We start from the raw sequence: 21,243 nt of genomic DNA, 5'->3' as shown, positions 1-21,243 counted from the left end.
GAAACTGAAGCCATGAAGATTGGCCCAGCTATTGCTGGATGTACAAACGATATCCAAAGGGCATTTGCTCTTAATTCGCATGAAGCACTAGATTTGATGTATGGCTTGGCCGCTATTTCGTTAGTTTATCAATGACACCCAGGGTACGGGCGTCCCCGGCTTCTGAACAGTGAATAACACGGCATGGAAACGGTTTTATTTGGAGTTGAGTCTTGGTGCTGGCTGTGCTGCTTTACAAAAGCCGCAAAGGACCATGAATCCTTTTCTATGCAGGCGCAAGATATTTGTACGTATTGTTGCGAAAAGCAACAACGATTCTAATTCATTTGTTTGATTATGACGTTGTTCTTTCATCAACTCCACCAGTGTGACCCACCAATCTCCTAGATGCATGATGTTCTGCTAAGTCCTCAAACACGTGCCCAATCTGCTGAATAGAAGTTGAGATGAGTTGAGATGAGTTCAGCTGAGTTGAGACTGAAGATGAGGAAGACCTTGGAGGTGAAATTGATGTTAAAGTCGACGTTGGGTTTGAAGATGAGGCTCGGGTCCTGCAGGATTCGGCACGGGACTTAGCGATGGTCTGTGAGCTTGCTCCAAGTTTAGGTCTTCAGGAGATTATGGCTGTTGTCGAGATGATGCTGAGCAATGCAAACAACCACCCACTGTGTCACCCAAGCAAGTACGCCCCTCATTTTCGGTGTTCGGAGCCGCCATTGCTGCGATGGTCCCCAGGAGGCCGCCGGGCTATGTATAACCGCGAAGGTTACGAAGAACTGCCATAAAACTACTGTACATTGAAGAACCCGTGGGACTTGAGGCATTTCCTCTGGGGCAGAACTCTGAGACATCTCCAAAGGTTGACACTGAGTCGGGGCCACGGCATGTTGTCCTTTCAACCGACCGGGAAGACGCCGTAGACTGCTCCGGCAAAGGTGGAGAACGTGCCGTAGCTTCCGCTAGTTGCCGGCTGTTTCGTGACTTTCAGTGCACGGCACGGAGTTAGGCATGATGCCAAAATCTCTGCTCACCTAGCTCAGTTTCTTCGGCGAATCCTAGGCCAGGTCTAATTTGATCTGTCGGTGCTACCGGTGCTGCCGATGGTTCCAGCGCAGAGCTCCCCACGGCAGGACTTTCTTTCCTCCTTTCGTCAACCAGGGCAGCTGTGACCAGTCTTGTTCTTACCTGTATACTTGCGACATACCTGGTCAAACCTGCCATCAGCACGGGACTGCAGAGGATGGCACAGCCACCACAAGCTTCAAATCTCAAGGCGCTTCGTCCCGTGGCTATGTCAATGAGTTTTCGGTTCCGCCGGGAGAGCGGCAGTCTAGCGGAAATCCGGGGGACGTTGCAACGGGTCAATATCAATGTGTAAGATGATTGGTGGACTAGGACGAGCATGTGTTTGGGGAAAGTAACCTCCAGGCCAATTGGCGTCGAGATCCCCCGCCCGAACACAACACTCCTTCTCTTCAAGGCATATCCTTTGAGGGAGGACCTGCCACCCAAACTCCCGCCACAGATTCGCTGACGGCTTGGCGGGGATGAATCAGGCCATAGTCAAAATTTCGGCCCCGAACGTTCCTGGTTTCCTCGTACGGAAGTCTTTCCTGGTCCTTTCTGTCGCCGCGGCACAATTTAGGGAAGCTTGAGTTGTGTCTTTCGAATCGCTTTGCATGCCGAATATCCGGCCCCGCCCGATACAGCCAATGATTCTTGGCATGGTAGGTGTTTGGTCCTACTTCATAGGATCGAGTCTCCGATTGAGCGACAGTGACTTGCTTTTCCTAACACTTGGGTTCGTCTATATGCTGCAAAACTCTCTTTCGCGGGAGACCCCGCTCCCCAGCAGTGTCGCATGTTGAGAGCAGGGGAGACCTCGGTTTGAGGTGACCGGTCAAACCATCTGAAATACCGACTTCAGACCACGTTGCTTCAGATTCAATTTCCATTCTCTCTCGATTACATTTCAACCAAACTTTGAGATGATGTTATAGTCCATCGTTCCAGGAAGGAAGCAAAGAAAAGTGAAAGAACAATGCGCCAAAGAAAGGCCGCGCGGCGATTAGGGCCAGTTTTCGTGGCAGCCACTCTCGTCCTTGTCACTTACGTTCTGTTTTATCCGCGAGAGAGGCTTTGGAATCCCCTAACAGGACATCACTCCACGGCGGTGTCATTTGACTGGAAAAAGAAGGCCGGCCTTGCGACGGGAGCGGCATCTGATTTCGAACACCTCCACCTAAACGAGGAACAATGCCAGGCGACGTTCCCCGGCCTGACAGAGGAGATTGACCTGGCCGCGGCCGAGGGAGAGTTCCAGCTCGGACTCGGCGACGCTTCCGCCTCGCTGCTGGGGCAGATCAAAGACGATAGAATACTGATACTGCAGGCGCCGAGACCTGTGGACATGTCAGATCAATGGATCGAGGTGAGTTCCGCTCCAATGCTACACACTTTCCACCTCCAAGCAGAGGGAGATGGAAAGATCTTGAATCTCAGAAACTAACACAAAAGACCAAGCGACAAAGCGCCGCCCTCCACCAGCTACACCGCGCCATTCTCACCTCACCAACCCCTCTACCAGACACCTACTTTAACCTCTACATCCAGGACACGCCCATCAGACATACCTGGTCCCACAGCCGTCCGGCGCGGACCTCGTCCTCCTCCTCCTCGTCCCCTCGACACACCTTCCCCATCCCCCACTTCTCCTTTTGGGCATGGACCCAGCCCTTCATTCGCTCCCTCCCGCACGCAGCCTCCGCCATCGCCGAGATTGAAGCCAGCCTGCCGTTCGAAAAGAAGAATGCCCGGGCCGTGTGGCGCGGCACGTCGTGGTTCAACAACGGCGCCAGTGCGAACCCGCGATCCCGACAGGACCTCATCCAGCTCACAAAGGACGCGGGATGGGCCGACGTGCAGGCGCTCGAGTGGACGAACAACGGGGAGAACGCGACGAACGCGCTGGCGATTGAAGATTTTTGCAGGTACAAGTACATTATCCACACCGGGGGCGTGTCGTACTCTGGCCGGCTGCAGTTTCATCAGCTTTGCGAGAGCGTGGTGTTGAGCCCGCCGCTGGAGTGGATGCAGCATACGACGCACCTCGTTGAGCCGGTGTACTCGAGTTCCCTGCTATTAGGAGGCCAGTCAGAGTTGCCCGAGACTGCTTCTTTCGAAGCCAAGCCGCGGGATGAGCAGCAGCGACATCAGCAGCAGCATCAACTCTCACCAAGAACACTGGAGCAGTGGCCGACGACACTCCGCGCAGAGGAAGCCAACATGGTCTTTGTCAAGCCGGACTGGTCGGACCTGGAGGCGACGGTCCGGTGGTTGGAGGATCACCCGGACGTGGCGCGCGGGATTGCGAGACGGCAGCGGGCGTTGTTCTCTGGTCGAGGGTATCTGAGCCCTGCCGCGGAGGTGTGTTACTGGCGGGCTCTTATCAAGGGCTGGGGCCGTGTCGTGCGCGTTGACGATGATGTTGGCCGGAAGAGTGCTGACGCGGTGAGCTTTGAGGAGTTTATCGTGCGGGCTGAAAGGGCGAAGAAGAGAGGTCATTGAAAGATTTACCGCGTGGCTTTTGGGTGAGAATATCACGTATGTCGACGACGACAACGAAAACCCAGAAAAGGGCGAGGCGGAGGAGTTTTCTCCGTCTGAATCTTTTCTTTGCGCTCGCGCGACTTATCACCGAGTTTGGCCATATGACAAGGTGAAACGTCTCAGATGAAAAGAAGAGAAGATTGTGGCACCCACCCGGGAAATTGGACAGGATCTATGCGATTTCGGCTTCCAATGAGCCTCGTTATTAGATCCAAAGCCGGATGTCGCGAATACACTTCGAACTTTTGGTCCTGAGCACAACGATACGAAGGGAAACGGAAATGGAGGTCCAAGGCACGCTTGACCTGGGGTCAAGCCTTACGAAGAGAAATCATTAACCAAGGCATCACCGAATTATGCTAGCTGAGTTCTGCAATAGTCCTTAGGATTTCACTCAAGATATGTTGTGAGGGTCTTGGAGGAGTAGAAGGGAAGGTGGGAAACGGGCGGATATGTCAACGAAGTAGACCACAAGAAGCCTCACCTCCGAGTCTCGATTATCGAAATGACCTCTACCACTCACCGGACAGAAAATTATGCCGGGCATCACGAGTCAAACATCACAACGAGACAAACCCCGCTAGTCAAGACAGCTAAGAAAATGACCGGAATTTGGTGAGAAGAGAAACAGCAGAGGATCTTTGCACCATAATCGACCATGGACTAAAGCTCCAAGCTTACGCGGTTCTCGGCACGCAATAGACGCATATCGCCTCGGCGCAAACGCGCTCCGGCTCCCACCTTGGCACCTATTGCCTGGTTGGATGTGGGAACTCCGGGGAAGGGCGAGATGCCTAGACCGGAAGGTACTGATTACCTCCGTACGCTGATCAAGTATTTGCCTGCCGGAGGGTTGACTTGGCAAAAGGAATCATCAAAGCGAAGCTGGGAATTTCATGACAGTCACCCCCATTATACGTAGGGTCAGGGATGGTGGGGGGTCTTGCCCAGGTTTCCATTCTGTCCTGGCGCCCGTGGTTCCGACATCCTGGGACTCGAGCAGACGAACGACATCCCTTTGGCGAGCAACGGAGTTTACCGCAGCTCTTATTATATGCTCGCGGGTGGTTTACATACTTCTGTTGGAACCAACAGGTTGGTGACTCGGGCATACCCATGGCCTTTGACAGGGTTGGACAGGGTTTCTCATTCAAACTATCCGCACGTCTGATCGGCAGCGGAAATCAGCGAGTCTCGGGCAGTCTTAAGAGTTCAGACGGACAGCAGCAGCAAGCGGTACATAGTCAAACGTGACCGGATAGCGAAAGCATGATTCCATCACTGGAATGCCAATGAACGATCACCAAACTTTCCGTACTGAAACCTGATCTGGATCTTTCTCCAACGCCCGATTGAATACCGGTATTCAATGAAAAATCCGTACCGCCGGCGATCATCACATGGAACTGACGTGAAGCAGAGGAGCGAAACACAATTCATGTTTGCCGGGCAATTGTGTCCGGACCTCGGTGTCTCCCATGATCGTCCATACCCCCTCACTACAACTTCAACCCACCTCGCCTCGCCAAAATCTGGGTCTAGGCGGGAAGCGAATGGACATCTACCTCGATGCATCTCGACAAATACGGTCGAGAAGAAACAGCGCTGCGTGCGTGCGTGATGGAGCGAAAGCTGCTGAGTGCCGATAGGGTAATACAGAAAAAATGCCCATTTCTGTTGTGTAACTGTAACCTGGCAAGAGATGAACAAATTTGTGACATATCAGCTTCCGGCCGTGCAGTGCAGGCAGGGCACACAGACATAGAACACGGACGCACATGCTCACTCACGACACGACACAGCACAACAGAACACGACGAACCAGCCTTCTGGGACGGGCAAAATTATGTCTTTCCCGGGAGGAGGAATTCCCATGTCTTGGTTTCAAACGAAACTAAGAAAAACAGCTAGAGAGGTATGTGTGTCGGATGAAAGGGGCAGACAATCTGCCTTGGGCTGTGGTTGGGCAAAGTGGTTGGTTCACAAACTCGCAACTCACACTCTCACCTATCTCATACATCCATGTCTCTTCCTACTCAACAAGAACATAAAGCTGGGAACAGGGCCCGAGAACCGGGGACAGCTTCTTGCCTCTAAGCTCTGGGCGTTTTCTGTGCGGCACAGTAAAACTAGTGCCAAACCTTTCCGCCCATTCAGATTCCGAGGGGCGGGACAGACAACCATGCAGGCTGGCTTGTTAAGTTGTTGTTGGTGTAGTGCACATGCACATCACGCCCCGCTGCATTTGCCTAGACTGGGCCTTTCCTTTCCGTGGACCCGTCCGTCACACCGTCTTTCGGGCGGTTCCAACGTTGGGTACGTGAGGCTGCGGATAGTCAATCATTGGAACTTACTTACCTTGGGTTAAGGTGGTGAGAGGCCATAGAGAAAGCATCTGCTTCACTAGCTGAGCAAGAAGATACTCTCATTTGTTTATGTATGAAGAAGGCATGCGTTCGTAAAGTGTGTGTTAGAGGATGCGACTCCAGCTCTCCCCACCTGTTATAGGCAAATCACGTTCTTCCATTCCACCAGCTCTTCTTTGTCCCGATGCCAACCAACTTACTTTTGCAGCTTCCCACCGCATACGGTGGTCCGCATGGTTGCATAAAAGTTCTGATCCTTGGAGAGGGAAAGCCTGGTGGTGGTATTGGACATGTATGTCTAGGCTGTCGGTTCCGAGCCACATGGGAGCTTTTTCTTCCCACCGCCCCTCTCTCTTTTTCTCGCGTCAGATGTCACACTGGCATCTCTTTGTCACTTCTTGCTTCTAAAGACCTCCGGTTGGTGACGATAGGTAGTCGATTGGGGAACTTCGGGCTTATTTTCCCTCTTGAACCTGCGATCCGCTTCTTGTTTCTTTCCATCTTCTCCCGCAGCTGTGGCACCCTGTTTTCCTTTTCTGCAGCCGTTTGCACATGGCTGAAGCAGAAGAAAAAAAAACACTTCGTTGGTTCTGACCTTCTGAAAACGTTGTGCATATATCCATTTGCTTTTACCCCTCCTCATGCAGCAGCCCACACCCGCTAGATGGAATGGCTTGGAAAAGAATTACGCCAGAAATTACGACCTGAAAAGAAGAAACGCCTGTAAAGGTTCGAGAGATAATAAGAAAGATGATTCTTGATAGTAACTAGTAATCAGTCCCGGCGATTCGGTGACCCCCCTTCCTCTAGGTTTCCCCTTTATCGGCCGATAAAAAGGCCATTCGCCGTCTTCCATTCTCCACCCCTGCTGCTCCCCTCTCCTCCCCTCCTTGAGAACGTCCCGACATCCGGTAGCAAATCGGGGAAGAAAGCGCCAGGTCCCAAAGTTAAACACTTCTAAAAGGGGGTTCTTTTCTGTCAATCTCACGCAGGCTTTTGGCCAGTGAGTAACCTCGGAAGCTTAGTCGCCCATGTGCTCCAACGAATAATTAAGGTAAGGTATCTGTAGAGACTAAATCAATTAGCAGGATGGGAGGCGAGGGGAGGGAGGGAGGGGGACCGCCGAGCCAGAAATCCCAGGTCCCAGGGTCCAGGGTCCCCAGGTTCGTGGGTACCTATCGTGTCAGTCAGACGACGCAGCAATAGTCCTAATGGAGGACTCAGTCGAGCAAACAACCACGACCAAAATTCCAAACAACCACACCAACCCAAGTCCCAAGTTCCAACCCGTTGGGTCTGGCAAGTCTGGGTGTCTGGGTCTCCCCGTGTTTTCGTTCCCGCCTTTCCCGCCCTCGCGGGTTCAGACCGACCAAGACCGACCCAGCTGTCTGGGTCCATCGCTCGCTCACCCTGAGATTCTGACACTCTCATCCACCCACTCACTCACTCACTCACTCAATCACTCACACTCACTCACACACAAAGCTCATACACTTCCCCCCTCCCGCCCTCCACCTACCTCAACAACCTCAACCTCGAGCTCAATAATCCAAACTTTATTTTTCCATCGGGATCTGGTCTGGTGTTCGCCCTTATTTGCCACTGCTCTTGCGAACCTTCTCGGCTCCGATTCTCCTCCTTATCTGCTAGGTCGTTCGATTCTTCGCCGTTCATCTTTGATGTCCAACTGTATCCCCCGCTCCTTTACAACAGATTCGCAATTGTCTTAATAGCTGCGAAGAGGGTGACAACTACATCATCATCATCATCAGCAGCAGCACCGAAACGCTTCAACTTAACTCCCCGAAGACACGTGCACAAATTCCACCGCAGCGTTACAAGAACGACGCCAGAAGCGTCTTCTCCTTTGTTCCAATCATCTCGTCGACGATCGATCGCGAAGAAGCCGACACAATCGCATCCACTCGTTCCATCCAGTCTTCCATGAGGCTGGCGCTCAACCGGAATCGAACAACCGTCGTTCCGAATCCGTCAACGTTAGCTCGCAGATAAAAAGCTCCGGGAGGCGGATACATAGCGCCCAGCTAAAGTATCCAGCATAGCCCGCCATTCGAGCTTGAAGCTTCGCACCTCATCTTGTGTCACCTTGTTCATGTCGCAGACCACAGTCATGTCCTTTCTCCCACCAGGTGTCGCCGACGGTCGTCTTCATGGTTTCGAGTTTACATTTGAGGCAATCCCCGACAAGTCATCCCTGCACGACAGCCACATTGAAGTTGACGTACGTTTTGACTTGGACCCCTTATGTTATCTCCCCAAAAAAACTAGGTCTAATTACCCATCGTTCGTCTCATGTCACTAACAAACTCCACCAGCCCGATCCTCATGAGGGGTAATGCCTGCCACGCGGAACTACTTTAGCCTCATCTACACTGACTAACAAAGTTCGTGCAGGGAGACTGAATCACTACCCGACGACGTCGAGTGTTTTCCCAGACATTTCGGCAGGACGTATCATGCGTATCGAGCAGGCTGTAAGTATTCCGTAGCTTTACCCTCTACTTGGCTCGTATTCGAGAAGCTCACACACTCCATCCAGCCTATGTCTTCCCCAACGACCCTGCAGAGCAGGAGCGTCTAGACCTTCAATCGCTTGCACTCACAGAATTGTTCAGCGGCAGGTTACACTTCGCCCCGATCGCCGTCGAAGGGAGTCCCAAGCGGATCCTCGACGTCGGCACAGGTACGGGGGCATGGGCCATGGATATGGGAGATGTGTACCCGGAAGCCAAGATAGTCGGTATCGACCTGTCACCGATCCAAAGTAACGCCGTTCCACCAAACGTTCACTTTTACATCGAAGATGCGTGAGTGTTGTGACATTTCATCTGACAACGGTTTCCCCCCTGTACACACTGTCCTGACCTTTCTACCGGCAGCGCACAATCGTGGCAATGGGAAGAACCCTTCGACTACGTCCACACCCGCGTTCTGCTCGGGTCATTTGGCGATTTCAAAAACGAAGTCATACGCCAGGCTTTCGACTCCCTGCGCCCGGGCGGCTGGCTTGAGTCCCAGGATTTCAACCTCGAGGCGACGAGCGACGACGACACACTTGCCCCCGACTCACCTCTATCTCGCTGGGTAGACGACATGAACCTTGCCAGTGAGATGATTGGGCGCCCCTTGTCCAGAGCACACATGCTTCGAGAGTGGTATGAGGAGGTGGGCTTTGTGGACGTCCACCAGCGCGTCTTCAAGATCCCGATCAACGGCTGGGCCAAGCACCCCAGGCACAAGCATGTCGGGAGGCTTTGGGAGCAGAATTTCTTGGACGGCCTCAGCGGATTCAGCATGGCACTCTTTACGCAGGTGTTGGAAAGACAGCAGGAAGAGGTGCAGGTAAGTCTCACTCGAGAGGAATTATTCGATATTCCATTCTTGTTTTCTGACATGCAGTTTGTGACACAGGTTTCTCTGGTCGATGTCCGCAGAGACATTTCCAACATGCAAATACATGCTTATCAGCATGTCTGGGTTGTATGGGGTCGCAAACCATACCCGGATGAAGCCATTCCTGCGCAAAGTCCGTCAGAGAACAAGGAAATGACCGACTGAAGCGAGTTACATGATCTGACGAACTTTCTAATAGACGGGGCGTTCTTTACGTATGGCGAAGCCGGAGTCTTAGGCTATCTTCCCGCTTTTTCCTTTCTGATTTCCACGACAAACTTGTCAGACGACAATTTAGACTAGGCCGTGCTTCAAACGAGAACCACCAGCACGCGTGCAATAAGAGCTCAAGATAGCTCGCTACGATATTTTTGTGCATACAGACTTGCGAGAAGTTGCAGACGCGATACGAAGCAACGGTTTGAGCGGCGCACATAGGCCTGTACGATTATGACTTTAGAAACATACTGCATAGCACAAAAAGATACCATACTTGTTCTTTTAATTCCTTCCTAGCGTTCGATACCCCAATCTATTCCTTTTCCTACCTTTCAGAGTCTTGATTTACTCCTTCTTGATCAACCATTCCAGCCCCTTCGCCTTATCCTCACCCACCAACTCAAACAACTTCTCCTGCGTTAAAAAATCCTGATCGCAAGGTTCCCACCCCGGTACAGCGACCTCGGTAATCAGCAACCCCTCACTCGAAGACGCCACCGACGACGACGACGCGCCCTCGTCTTCGTCCGGCAACACAAAGCTGGCCTTATAAGCGCCCCCCTCGACGGTCCACTGTAACCTCTCGCCTGCAGCGACGTTGCCGCCCACGACAAAACTCTCGATTGCGCCGTCCGGCTGGAGGATGACGTAGCGGCCGCGGCCGCGGTGCAGTGAGTGCGTTATGCGGGAGCGGTTCCGGTGGAAGTGGCCTATCGGCGAAGTTGGGGTGAGGTAGTAGAATATCGCGGACGAGAGGGCCCGCCTCTGCTGCTCGGTCGTCAGTGGAGGGCAGTCCGGATCGTTGGTCGAGGGTGATGCCCCGTTCGAGGCTGAGGCGGGCGTTGCTGGGAACGGGGAGGGGATCGAGGTTGGGGCGCGGTCTGTCTCTATGTAGAAGCCGCCTTCATAGTGAGCGTGGAGGGAGAGGGCCGAGACGATCTTTGCGGTGGAGGGGGGATCGTGGGGGGTGGGTAGGGCGGAGGGGGATAGGTGGGAGAGATCTGGGAGAGGGATGGAGCCCATTATTGAATGTTACGGGGTTCCTACGTGTTCAGAGAGTCTTGGAACATGAGGTCTATGAGAAAATACGAGTCAAAAGGTAAACTGGTCTAAGATTTGAGCAAACCCAGAACTAAGTCGATATTGAACTCAAGGAATCAAAAATCTTCACAATATTCCAGCGCATTACCAAAATCTTCCTAAGTGTGAGGGAATTGTCACTCCCATAAGCTGACGGTCTGAGCTACTGACCCTAGCAGGGTACCGGGGATGATTGATCACAAGGAGCGGATGAAAGACCCATTCTAGCAGGTCAGCAATTAGAGTGATCCTCACGACAACTACCCGTGGACAAGGAACAGCCAGCCATGTGCAAGGTAACAGAACCAAGGACCAATCCAGTTATTATTCACAAGTCGTCGCCTCTGCTAAGGAACCTGGATGCTCGCGTGAGACTGGCGTTACTGAGGGTGGCGCCCAAAGAGATTTCATGGCATTGATGATTTCAGGCGACATGGAATGAAGCTACACATGATGCTTAGACATCCCATGGCGCAAGATGGTTGAATGCTTACAATACCAAAAGTCAAAAGTTGAAGGATTGTAATCCTTGTGGACGACGTACCAACAGTGCTACCTTGAAGAATTGACCCTGCTGTGGCTGGGTTAAAATTTCCGACGCCACACTTCTTATCGTTATCGCCGTCGTCAGGTCTTTCCGTGGAAGAACTCCAAAATGATGACAGCATCAACGAAGCTCTTCACATCGCACAATCCCACGCTCGATTCCCGCTTGCGACAGCTGCATCCGCTCGTCAATTGCGTAAAGGCTCTTACGCCGAGGCAACGAAAGAAGCGCCTATCCTCCGGCCCAGCCCGCTTCTCCGGCGCGAGCCCTTGCGCCCGCAGCCATGTTCACCCTCCGCGCTCTCCTGCGGCCGCCCGCCCTCCGCGCCGCGCCCTGTCAACTCGCCGGCCTTTCCCTCCCCGCCACACGACAGCATGCCCGAATCCCTCCCTTCTCAGTAATACGAAATGATGCCCGGCTACAACAACAATATCCCCGACTCTTCTCCCAGACGATCCGGCGGCCGGCTGCGGGAAAGGGGCCCGGCGGCTACGACCCCCGCAACCCCGCCCACCGCGAAGTCCTCCGAGAATACAACATCCGCACCGCTAAGCCTCTCATGACGGTCGATGACATCGGGCGCTTCTTCAAGTCCCGCGGCTTCGCCGGCACCGCCGTCGTGGCCGTCCTCGCGGGCATCGCCTTTGTATACTTCAACACCCAGACCGTCCCCGTCTCGGGCCGCAGGCGCTTCAACTGCTACTCCGAGGCCTCGGTCGAGACGCTGTCGGCCCAGCAGGTCAAGCGCGTCATCTACGACGTCGAGTCCCAGGGCGGCCGGTTCCTCCCCTCGTGGGACCCGCGCGTGCTAATGGTGCAGCGCGTCATGCGCCGGCTGATTCCCGTCTCCGGGCTCGAGGACCAGGACTGGGAGGTCCGCGTGATTGACGACCCGACAACCCTCAACGCGTTCGTGCTCCCCGGCGGTAAAGTTTTTGTGCACAGCGGCATCCTGCGCCTGACGCGCAACGAGGACGGGCTGGCGGCGGTGCTGGGCCACGAGATCGCGCACAACCTCGCGCAGCACGTCGGCGAGCGCTGGACGCAGTCCATCGGGCCCAACATCTTTCTCGGCAGCATGGTGATACTTTCGGGCATGTTCCCGCCGGTCATGGCACTCGTGCAGTACCTGGGCACCGGGTTCATGGATCTCATGTTTGCGCGGCCGATGGGGAGAAAGCAGGAGAGCGAGGCGGACTATATTGGGCTGATGCTCATGGCGGAGGCGTGTTACGACCCGCGCGAGGCCATTGCGTTTTGGCAGCGTATGGATATGGCGGCTAAGCAGGGGCAAGCAGAAGAGGTCCCAGAGTTTATGAGCACGCATCCTTCGGCATGTTTTTTCTTGCGTTTGTCTTGATCTACTTTTCCTTCGAGCCGCAAGCTTCCCCCCTTCCATTTTGGCCATTTTTAACAGCTATCATTAGAATGAACATCGAATCGAGGATTACCGGAAGTGGATGCCCAAGGCCATAGAAAAGTACGAGGCAAGCGACTGCCAGGGAAACGCTGGGTTCGCCAACATGTTTAGACGGGCGCTGGATAAAGGAAGCATGATTGTACAATTTTAGAGTAGCTCTCCCCTCATGGGCATGCGAGCACACTTGCATAGTTAGCTAGGTGTTTTTGGCGCTGGGGTTTAGACGGGATTGGTCATGGCATGGTGCTCCTGTGGATTTGCTTCTGCATTTCGTTTCTCTTGTCCGAAATTTCCCCTATACACTGCACTAACATCGCCGCTCGTCATCTTGATAGATGTGTGCAGGTAGTAAGAGAGAAAAGATCCGCGTACCATGATCTCTACCCGGTATGGCCAACAAGGCTGTTATCTGCCCTCGGCATCGTTCCCATAATCCCATGTGCCTGATCGACCCCAGCAATACCCCGGACACCCTTGGCCCAGGGAGTAATTACAAAACAAAAAAAGGCTAGAAAAGTAAAGGTCACACACACCCAAAAGCCCAGCATTACCAGCATTTCTATTCAAGGGTGGTACGGACACAAACTCCAGCGGAGCCTCGGATCTTTGCAAGCTGAGCTGTGCCGATGAGAAATGCGAGTCTCGTGATTTGCTCCCGCATTTTGCTACTCCAGGTTTCCTCCCGTGCTCCCCTCACCCTTGGGGCCTTTAGTGCCGGCGGAGTCAGGTCGCCCACCCCCAATCAGCAGCAGACGAATCGAATGACGTCGCCCCGTTGTTCGCGCCTAGATGAGCCGAGGTAAGTTTGACTCGACAAAAGGTGAGACGGCACACACAACCACGCGCGCGCCCAGCACCGCACGCACTCGGACCGGTGAGTGCAGTTCAGCGTGTGGTGCATTGCCGCTGCGACGACACCGAACAAACGCCAACACCAAACCCCGTGCTTCCCCCATTTCCGTCGTTTTCCTCTTCATCGACTCACTTCCAAGTCTCCTCAACCTCACACCAACTTCTCACCACGCATCTCACGACCTATACCTGCAATACTATCAGTAGCCTGTCAACACTCGGCTTACAATAACGCAGTTTACCGAACCCCTCACGCAACCCCTTCTAAACACCGCCAAAATGTCCAAGACGTTCACCACTCAAGAGGTCGCCCAGCATAAGACCGACAAGGACATGTGGCTCATTGTCGAGAACGGCGTCTACGACATCACAGGTACGGCGACCACTCACGCATCCTCATCATGGCCGCAGTTGGCCGCCCAATTTCCGCCAAGACCGCCTCCCACTCTCTCGCTCTCATTCTCATCATCACCACACACGCTTCCTCGCCATCACCCATGATCTACTCCGTATGCTGACAAACTTCTTCCAGCCTTCCAATCAGAGCACCCAGGCGGCGAAAAGATCCTCAAGCGCTTCGCCGGCAAGAACGCGACAAAGGTGTTTTGGAAGTACCACAACGAAAAGGTGCTCGAAAAGTACGGCGGCAAGCTCAAGATTGGCGAAGTCGCCGAGAGCGCAAAGTTGTAATCCCTAAATCGACATTCATTCTTAGTTTAGCTCCAGCCGGATTCATGTACCAGTTCTTGTATTGAGCATTTGCTTCTTATGTAGGCCTTCTTTCTATAGCGCAATGGGGAGCGAGCCATGGACAAAGTAACGTGATCTCTCCCCGAGTACTCTTGGGTAGAATTCGACGGGCTGTGGGATCTATCCATGGATATGGGTTCAGCTGATTCGTGCAGAGTCAATGCCGTCAGGGCGCGCGAGACCTCTGCGTCCCGGGCAGCTTCGACACCTCTTTGGGTGTAGAGAGCGGCTAACTTCGTCGTACATTACCAACCTCGGGGACGGATGAGCACGTATGATTGGTGCGGAGGAGACTCTGGGTGGGCTATGCCGCAACGCATTGGCGAAGACGGTAGACGTAGACATCTAAACGGCTTTGAAGCCATGTGTACGCCAGAATAGACGTTTATTTCCCACACCCCAGAAGTTAATTCCATTAACTCAACGATCTTGCTTCGAACCATTTAATCATTAGATATATCTTCGTAAAACTATATGCAGTATCCAAGCAGCTTGACTGTGGAATAACATCGTGCAAGCCCTCTCACCTAGCCACAAGCCGGGGTCCAAGTCTTCGTAGCAGCCAAGAAGAACGAGCGCAGATTGCCTCAGGCTGGCCTCATTTGCATCCCCCTCTTTTCCCAAGGGGCAGCTCTCTGTCTCTGTCTAGATTTTTGTGTCATTCGTTGTGCCGCAGGTTTCTTTCCTGCGTGTCCGTCCACCTCGTCTATAGCCAACCTCTCCCAAACCAAAAGACAATTATCGGCTGTCTTCCGACTTCCGTCTTCCGTCTCAGCTCTTCCTCCTCCTGCTCTCTCCCCTCCGCAATCCTATTTTCCAAGCCATAGAGGGTATACTGCAAGTCGTGTCGTGCGTTATACAAACGGAACAAAGAGAAAATGTGGTTGAAATGAGCGTGAGCCCAATGCTCATGCAATGCCGTCGTTTCAAATTGGGGTTTCGTCTTTCTAGACTGGTAAGATAGGACAAAAGAGGTTCGTTGATGAACTCATGACTGGTCCCCAGAATCAGTACCCGCCGATGAGAGAATCATCATACCTATCGGGGGTGCCCGATCCGCTGCCGTTGGCGCTGTCGCTGCTCGAGAAGTAGCTCTGGTCGATGCGGAAGATCCAGTCCATCTTGTCCCGCTCGCTACGTGCGGCAAACAGCCAAGTATTGTCCGTGCCGTAAATCGCGAAAACTCCAGCTTGCAGTCGCTCACTTAGCCTTTGCAAGCCTCCACCAGGCCCGTTGGCTGCGCCACCTGTACCGGTGCCTGTCCAAATGGTTGAGATGACACGTCCAGACGCAGTTCGTCTATGGCTCGGGCGGAATTCTTCTACACTGCCGTTGGTTTGCGAACCCGTGTCATCGTCGTCACCCGACAAGAGCCCGATAACGCCAGGCTGGCTGTCGACGCGTGAGTTTCGTAGGCTGACGATGGCCACTTCATCCCCATCAGTGACAGAATGGATGTGCAGGTATGGCCGTCGCAGTTCTACAAATCTTTTAACCCATCTCGTAGAGCTGCTGTTAGGAATCAGCAGATAGCCGCCCTTGAGTACCTTGGGGTTCTTCGGAACTCGGATAATCGTAGGGATCAGGCTCGGCGGAGCGGAAGCCTCCGGTGCAGAGCCGTCCGTCGGCGGATCAGTATTCGTTGGGCTGAGAATCTGCAGCAGCGGATCAGGGTACTTGTTCCAGAGCTTGATGCATTTCTCAAGGATGTGCTTCTCTCGCTCAGGTATCTCTGGTTCTTGAGGTGTTTGCACTGCCTCAGTTTCCCCCTCTGGCTGTGGCGTTTCTTGCCCGTCTCCGTTGAGAAGTTCGTCGTCCTCTGGCACCTGCGAGCTCTCTGGTGTGTCGTTCAACAGATCGTCATCGTCGTTTTGATACGTGGGTTGAGGCGGCAGGTCTTCTTCTGGTGTCTCCTCCTCTGTCGCCTTCACCTTCGGCTCTGGCAGACCAATCTTCTTGAGGAGGGTCTGCACTGCTCCGATTTCCGCAATTCGCTTTCTCTTCTTGCGAGAAAGAATGAAGTCGCTAACCAGGGAGACTCCTCGAGGGGTCCAGGTAGTGAGCTGCTCTTCTCCTTTCACGTAGTCGTGCTGGCTGCTCATCCGCCACAAGTCGCCTATTCTCTTGATAGGAGCCGGCCGCATCGACAGTGTGAATATAGCACTGGTTGCATGAACGAAACGGACGCTTTGCCACAGCGAGGAGAACATTGACGTCTGTCGCACCCATGATCTTGACATGATTTGGCAGCAGACATGCATCGCAAACTTCATCGGTTCCGCAAACTTGCTGGAACTAATCTCCCAGGCAACCGTCATCTGAACACGATACTTATCCGCGGTGACTCTATCCAGAAGCAGGGAGTTGTGCAAGCTCGAATCCCATTGGCCGGTTAGCGTGATGCTTCGAGTACCGTTGGCGTTATCGCGGAAGGCAGGCTTGTTGGCGAGCTTGAGGGTGACGGTAGGTGACGTTGACGTCATATCTGGCGACTTTCCTGACTGATCGAGAAGCTGAACCTTACCCACCCTCAGATTCATCGCGTCGTCCCAGGGCAGAGCATCGCCAGAACTGTGCGTGATGTTGATGGCAATGCGGCGTTGGAGCCCTTGGTGAAGTTGGAAAGTACCGCCGTCCATCTCACTCGTCTGTGCTACTTCAACGGGTGCGTACTCTCCTTCCTCGTTCAGTTCGAGAATCTGTATCCTTGCCAATACGTCGTGCTTCTCTTCGGTAAAAAATTGTGACTCGGCGATGCGCGCTCCCTTGCCTTTTCCTCTGGACAATGGTACAGCATCGCGCATGTCATCCCAGCTCAGTAATTTGTCCAGGTGCATTGCTGAAACTTTGGCGAAAATAGCTGCTCTGAGGGTGACGGTTTGCGGGCTGAAAAGAGGAACGCTCATACTATGTACGCTCTCAAAGCGGATAGGCCCTTCGTCAAAATCTTTGACCCACTGTGTGGTGGTGATGCCATCTTCCTCCGAGACCCCAGGGATGAACAGTTGAGCATGAACCTCCGTGCCCTCTCTTTCGGCGAAGCCGACCATTTCGTGCATCACAACGTTGAATTTCAGCGTGTTGGATGGTGCTCTAGCGTGCGATGGCTCCAGCGAAAGCTTGATCATGCCGATGGCATGGGACGTATGAGGAGAGAGAATATCCAGGGCGAAGTCTTGAACCCTGCTTTCAAAGACAGCCTTTAGCGGCACGTCGACCTCTCCTACAAGCGTATACTGCGGCATGCAAGTCTCGATGAACGGGTTATCAAGACTCAAGTGCTGAGCATACTCTGGCTGGTCAAGATACTGGTGCATTTGCCGCATTTGTCTAACCCGGTCGTGTAGCTTCTCCAGACTCCAAAGGTGCACAACGCAGTTCTTGTAGTCAACAACGCGCACGCCGATGCATGGCTTTTGTGTTTCTTCGAGGGGGATGTCGTCTCCTTCGCCAGTCAACCCATTCAGAACCATGTCGTAGGTAGAGCAAAGGGAATGGCCGAGGTCCACGACAGTGAATTGGAAAACTACACCCTCGTCAAGCTCGTTGCTCATGATCTGCGCTTCCTTCAAAGTTGAGGCGTGTTGCAGTACTGCTTCTGCCATACGAACGTAGCGCCTAGTCCGCCACAGCTTCACGACTTGCTTTGCAGTCTCGATTTCTTCGTCGGAGAGCTTGGGGTTTGCCTTTGGCCTCTTCAAGGGATCCATTTTTTCGAGCTTCTCTTCGAATTGGCGACGTTGCACCTCCAATTGTTGTTGCATATCCTCCTTGAGTGACTGTAAGGTCTCTTCCATCCTGACCTTTTCCTTCTTGATCTCCTCCACTTCGACGTTGGCCGCTTCAGCTGTCTTAAGCTGGTCTTGGTACTCCTCTTTCTGTCGGTCAAGCTGAGATTGCATCTCCTCTCGCACTTCCCTCAACTTGTCGTCTACTTCACCCTGCTTTGGAGTCGAGGGCATCGTGAGGGCGGTATCGAGAGAGAAGTTATCAATTGTGCCAGTCGACATGTACTTTTCTCGAATCGGATATGAGGTGACAGATTCCGTGTCATCATCCCCATCGCGAACGTTGACACGCTCGGCACGCGCTCGTTGAATTCCTTCGAATAGTGCATTGAGCTCCTCGTCAGTGAGACTAGCCAAATTTTGGTTCGGGCCCAGTATAGCTTCTGCTGCCTCTCGTCTTGCGAACATGAAGTCGTTGTCACGTCCAGCACGAAACGGTATCGGAGAGTCCGGCCGACTGTCGCCAAAGTCTGAACCAGCTTTGCTCCAGTTCCGTTCGTGTCCTGGTCGCGGGCTGACAGCTGGCGTCGGCATGCTCTTTTCGAGATTCTGCAACTGACTAGCCGTCACAGATTGACGCAAAAGGTTCTTGTCTGCTCTTTCCTTTTGGGCTTCCATAGGGTGATTAAAGCGGAAAATATGGAAGTCACCCAAAATAACACGATAACCGGAGTGCAGCTGTTTAGGCTCCTCGATTCGTTTGCCGTTGACCATGACAGACGCTCCCTCCTTCGGAATGACCATGACGGTACCGTCGGGTCCGTTTTCGAAAGCGCAATGGTCGTGCATGATACGAGTCCCGTTAAGACGAATGTTTGCTTGATTGTCAGCATTGGTGTCCATATTTCCAACCGTGGTCAAACCAGGCTTGAGGTTGTACACAAGACACTCGGCAAGTAGCGGATCGTCTGAAAGGTTGACCAAATGGGGCATCTTCTTCGGAGTGGAAAGTCCGATGAAGCCCTTTTCAATGCTGATACCGAGTTCTTCGAGTGCAGCCTCTCGCTCCTTGTGGATCTCCTCCGTCTTTTGCAGTTTTTGCTCCCAGGTCTGATTGAGATCTGTCAACAGCTTTTCACTCTGATTAAGTTGCTCTGCAATCTCGGCCTTGGAAACCTTCTTCACAGCGCCATCGCTAGATGTAATCGACACGAATTGCTGTTCTAGAGGAGTGCCTTCCGGATAGACCTCTTCTGACGTGACGGTACCGCCGGCAGCTCCTCCAACCGCGCCTGCCCCAACACTCCCTCCCCCTAGTTGACCTCTCAGCAGAGCAAGCTCTTCCTTGAGTTCTCTGATCATACGGGCGTTGGCATCCTCGTTGACAACCGCGTGGTTCTTGATTCTCTTCGCGGAGTCGGCGTATCGCAAGGTACTGAGGGTTTCGTCATAGTTGATGTCTGCTGGACTGATGGCTGCAATCATGGCCGTCATACTGTTTCCACCTAATGAGTCTTTGAGCAGCCACGTGAGAACACTGTCTCGATACGGAACTTGTCCACCGGGACCCTTCTTCTTTTTCCCAACGGAAATATCTGCCAAGGCTGAGATAACTCGACCCAGGGAAGATAGTGATCTGTTGATCTCTGCACCTTCCTTCAGTCGAGCACCTGTGGCACCAGTTGATGTAGCTCTTTCTGAACCAGCCAAGTCAACCAGACTAATTTTGGCGACCTTTTCCATTTCCATCTTTGTATCAGGGTCGAATCTTTTCTGGGTGAGCATCAAGGTGAAAACTGCGTGACTTCGACTTGACGTCTCGTTCATGTTTGTTGCGGCGACAGTTCTGGCCTTGTTTCCCTCGTCCATCAGGTGCTCGATCTCCTGGAAGCTGCCAACTACCAGCTTCGCCAAGTCTTCGACGTATGGGCCGGTTGACGGATGCTCTCGAACCTTGAGGTTTCCTTTCGTTGCTGGATTCAACAAATCTCGCACTCGTTCGTTGTAGATTTCGAGGTATGAGACCTCGACCGTACACCGCAAGTGCTTATCCTCTTGCAAGGCTGAGATCCTCCTAAACATATCTTGGCAAATCATTGGGATGATACCAACTTCCTTGCCGTATCCCATCATGGAATACGACTTTCCGGAACCTGTTTGGCCGTAGGCGAAGATACAATTGTTGTAACCGCCGAAGGCGTTCTCGAGAAGGGGCTGGCCAAGGTCGTCGAATAGGTTGTCTTGGCCGGCATAATGGTTGTCCTTGCGATCAAATGACCAGTACGATCTGTCGAAGGCGAACACTTTCTGGCCAGCGTCTTTTGCGTTTTTCGCGTGAGCTTCGGACGGCGGGGTAAGGACGGTCTGGTTGTCTTTCATCTCGATAATACATTTTGAGCCACGGTCGATCTCTGTATAGTGGTCAGCATTTCGGTCGACCGCATGTTCCCGTTCGCGCACCCGCTCAAGGGGTACGCGGAGACGTCGCAACTGTGATCCGTACCTCTACTATTGAATGGTCTCACTCTCACCACCACCTTAATGTTTCCACCACCTGCGGGAGCCATCTTTGCGACTGGTTTTGGGGCACCTGCCGCCCAACTTCAAGGCAGAGGTTGCCAATTGTAGGAATGGCGGGCCTTCAGCCAAAGCCTGTTCGTTGATATCGTCCAACAGCCGTCGGCCACTCTTTCTGACGAAACAGCGGTAAAGCTTAGATTGTCGATATATGGTCTGCTTTTGGTATTGAAAGCGCCTTCATGAGCTGCCCCTAGACCATCATCCGAGCGTCGAAGGGGGCGGGCAGTCTCGGTGGGCGAAACCGGGGGATCGTCAAGTGGGATTCTTTCGATTTCGATGGCCAAGTATTCCTGGAATGATGCAGCTACAGGTACAGGCCCCGCAAACGATGTCGTTGCGTCCGATGGCGGACAGCAGTTCTCCGGTCGTAACTAGAGCGTCTTTTCGCACAAATTCAGAATCGTTTCGGCGTGTTAAGTTCGTGATCACGTAGTACAGAAAGGGGATCTGTCGTTGAGCGGGATGCGAAATGAAGGGTACGGAGTACTTCGATGTCAACAAATTTCGGAAAGGACGCGGTCGCGCACCGCATGACGGTCCTCTGCAGGGAACTGATTGGGCCGGAAATTAGCTTTGGTCAGGGTCACTTCACGTGCCAATCCGCTCAGCAGGGTGACGACCACCAGCCGTGCCACATTTCAGTGTTTAGTTTGGTGAGGGAGGTGCGCCCCAGTACGC

At 53.2% G+C, this 21,243-nt stretch overlaps 6 protein-coding genes across 6 annotated transcripts; 4 read left to right on the top strand and 2 right to left on the bottom strand.

Moving 5' to 3' along the window:
* Positions 1-2,041: 2,041 nt before the first annotated feature.
* CCOS01_05608 (uncharacterized protein) lies at positions 2,042-3,567 on the top strand (the record flags this gene model as incomplete). The annotated part of the gene is made up of 2 exons (XM_060453785.1): positions 2,042-2,431; positions 2,524-3,567. 2 exons carry the CDS (start codon positions 2,042-2,044, stop codon positions 3,565-3,567), a joined length of 1,434 nt encoding a protein of 477 aa, XP_060315557.1.
* A 3,497-nt stretch (positions 3,568-7,064) lies between these two features.
* On the top strand, positions 7,065-9,554 carry CCOS01_05607 (methyltransferase; the record flags this gene model as incomplete). Its single annotated transcript, XM_060453784.1, has 8 exons — positions 7,065-7,138; positions 7,709-7,966; positions 8,034-8,217; positions 8,312-8,328; positions 8,391-8,470; positions 8,536-8,803; positions 8,876-9,338; positions 9,408-9,554. The coding sequence occupies 8 exons, from the start codon at positions 7,065-7,067 to the stop codon at positions 9,552-9,554; spliced, it is 1,491 nt and encodes a 496-aa protein (XP_060315556.1).
* Positions 9,555-9,953: 399 nt separating this feature from the next.
* On the bottom strand, positions 9,954-10,631 carry CCOS01_05606 (uncharacterized protein; the record flags this gene model as incomplete). Its single annotated transcript, XM_060453783.1, has 1 exon — positions 9,954-10,631. The coding sequence occupies one exon, from the start codon at positions 10,629-10,631 to the stop codon at positions 9,954-9,956; it is 678 nt and encodes a 225-aa protein (XP_060315555.1).
* Positions 10,632-11,518: 887 nt separating this feature from the next.
* On the top strand, positions 11,519-12,806 carry CCOS01_05605 (peptidase family M48; the record flags this gene model as incomplete). Its single annotated transcript, XM_060453782.1, has 2 exons — positions 11,519-12,538; positions 12,663-12,806. The coding sequence occupies 2 exons, from the start codon at positions 11,519-11,521 to the stop codon at positions 12,804-12,806; spliced, it is 1,164 nt and encodes a 387-aa protein (XP_060315554.1).
* Positions 12,807-13,786: 980 nt separating this feature from the next.
* CCOS01_05604 (cytochrome b5) lies at positions 13,787-14,197 on the top strand (the record flags this gene model as incomplete). The annotated part of the gene is made up of 2 exons (XM_060453781.1): positions 13,787-13,880; positions 14,040-14,197. The coding sequence occupies 2 exons, from the start codon at positions 13,787-13,789 to the stop codon at positions 14,195-14,197; spliced, it is 252 nt and encodes an 83-aa protein (XP_060315553.1).
* A 1,067-nt stretch (positions 14,198-15,264) lies between these two features.
* Positions 15,265-20,552, bottom strand: CCOS01_05603 (kinesin motor domain-containing protein; the record flags this gene model as incomplete). Its single annotated transcript, XM_060453780.1, has 2 exons — positions 15,265-20,396; positions 20,489-20,552. The coding sequence occupies 2 exons, from the start codon at positions 20,550-20,552 to the stop codon at positions 15,265-15,267; spliced, it is 5,196 nt and encodes a 1,731-aa protein (XP_060315552.1).
* Between the last annotated feature and the right edge of the window lie 691 nt (positions 20,553-21,243).

The sequence above is a fragment of the Colletotrichum costaricense genome, assembly GCF_030867565.1.
Source record: "Colletotrichum costaricense strain IMI 309622 chromosome Unknown Scaffold_5.1, whole genome shotgun sequence".
Classification (NCBI taxonomy): Eukaryota; Fungi; Ascomycota; class Sordariomycetes; order Glomerellales; family Glomerellaceae; genus Colletotrichum; species Colletotrichum costaricense.
Note: the sequence above shows the minus strand (reverse complement) of the source record. Positions and strands in the feature narration are given on the sequence as shown.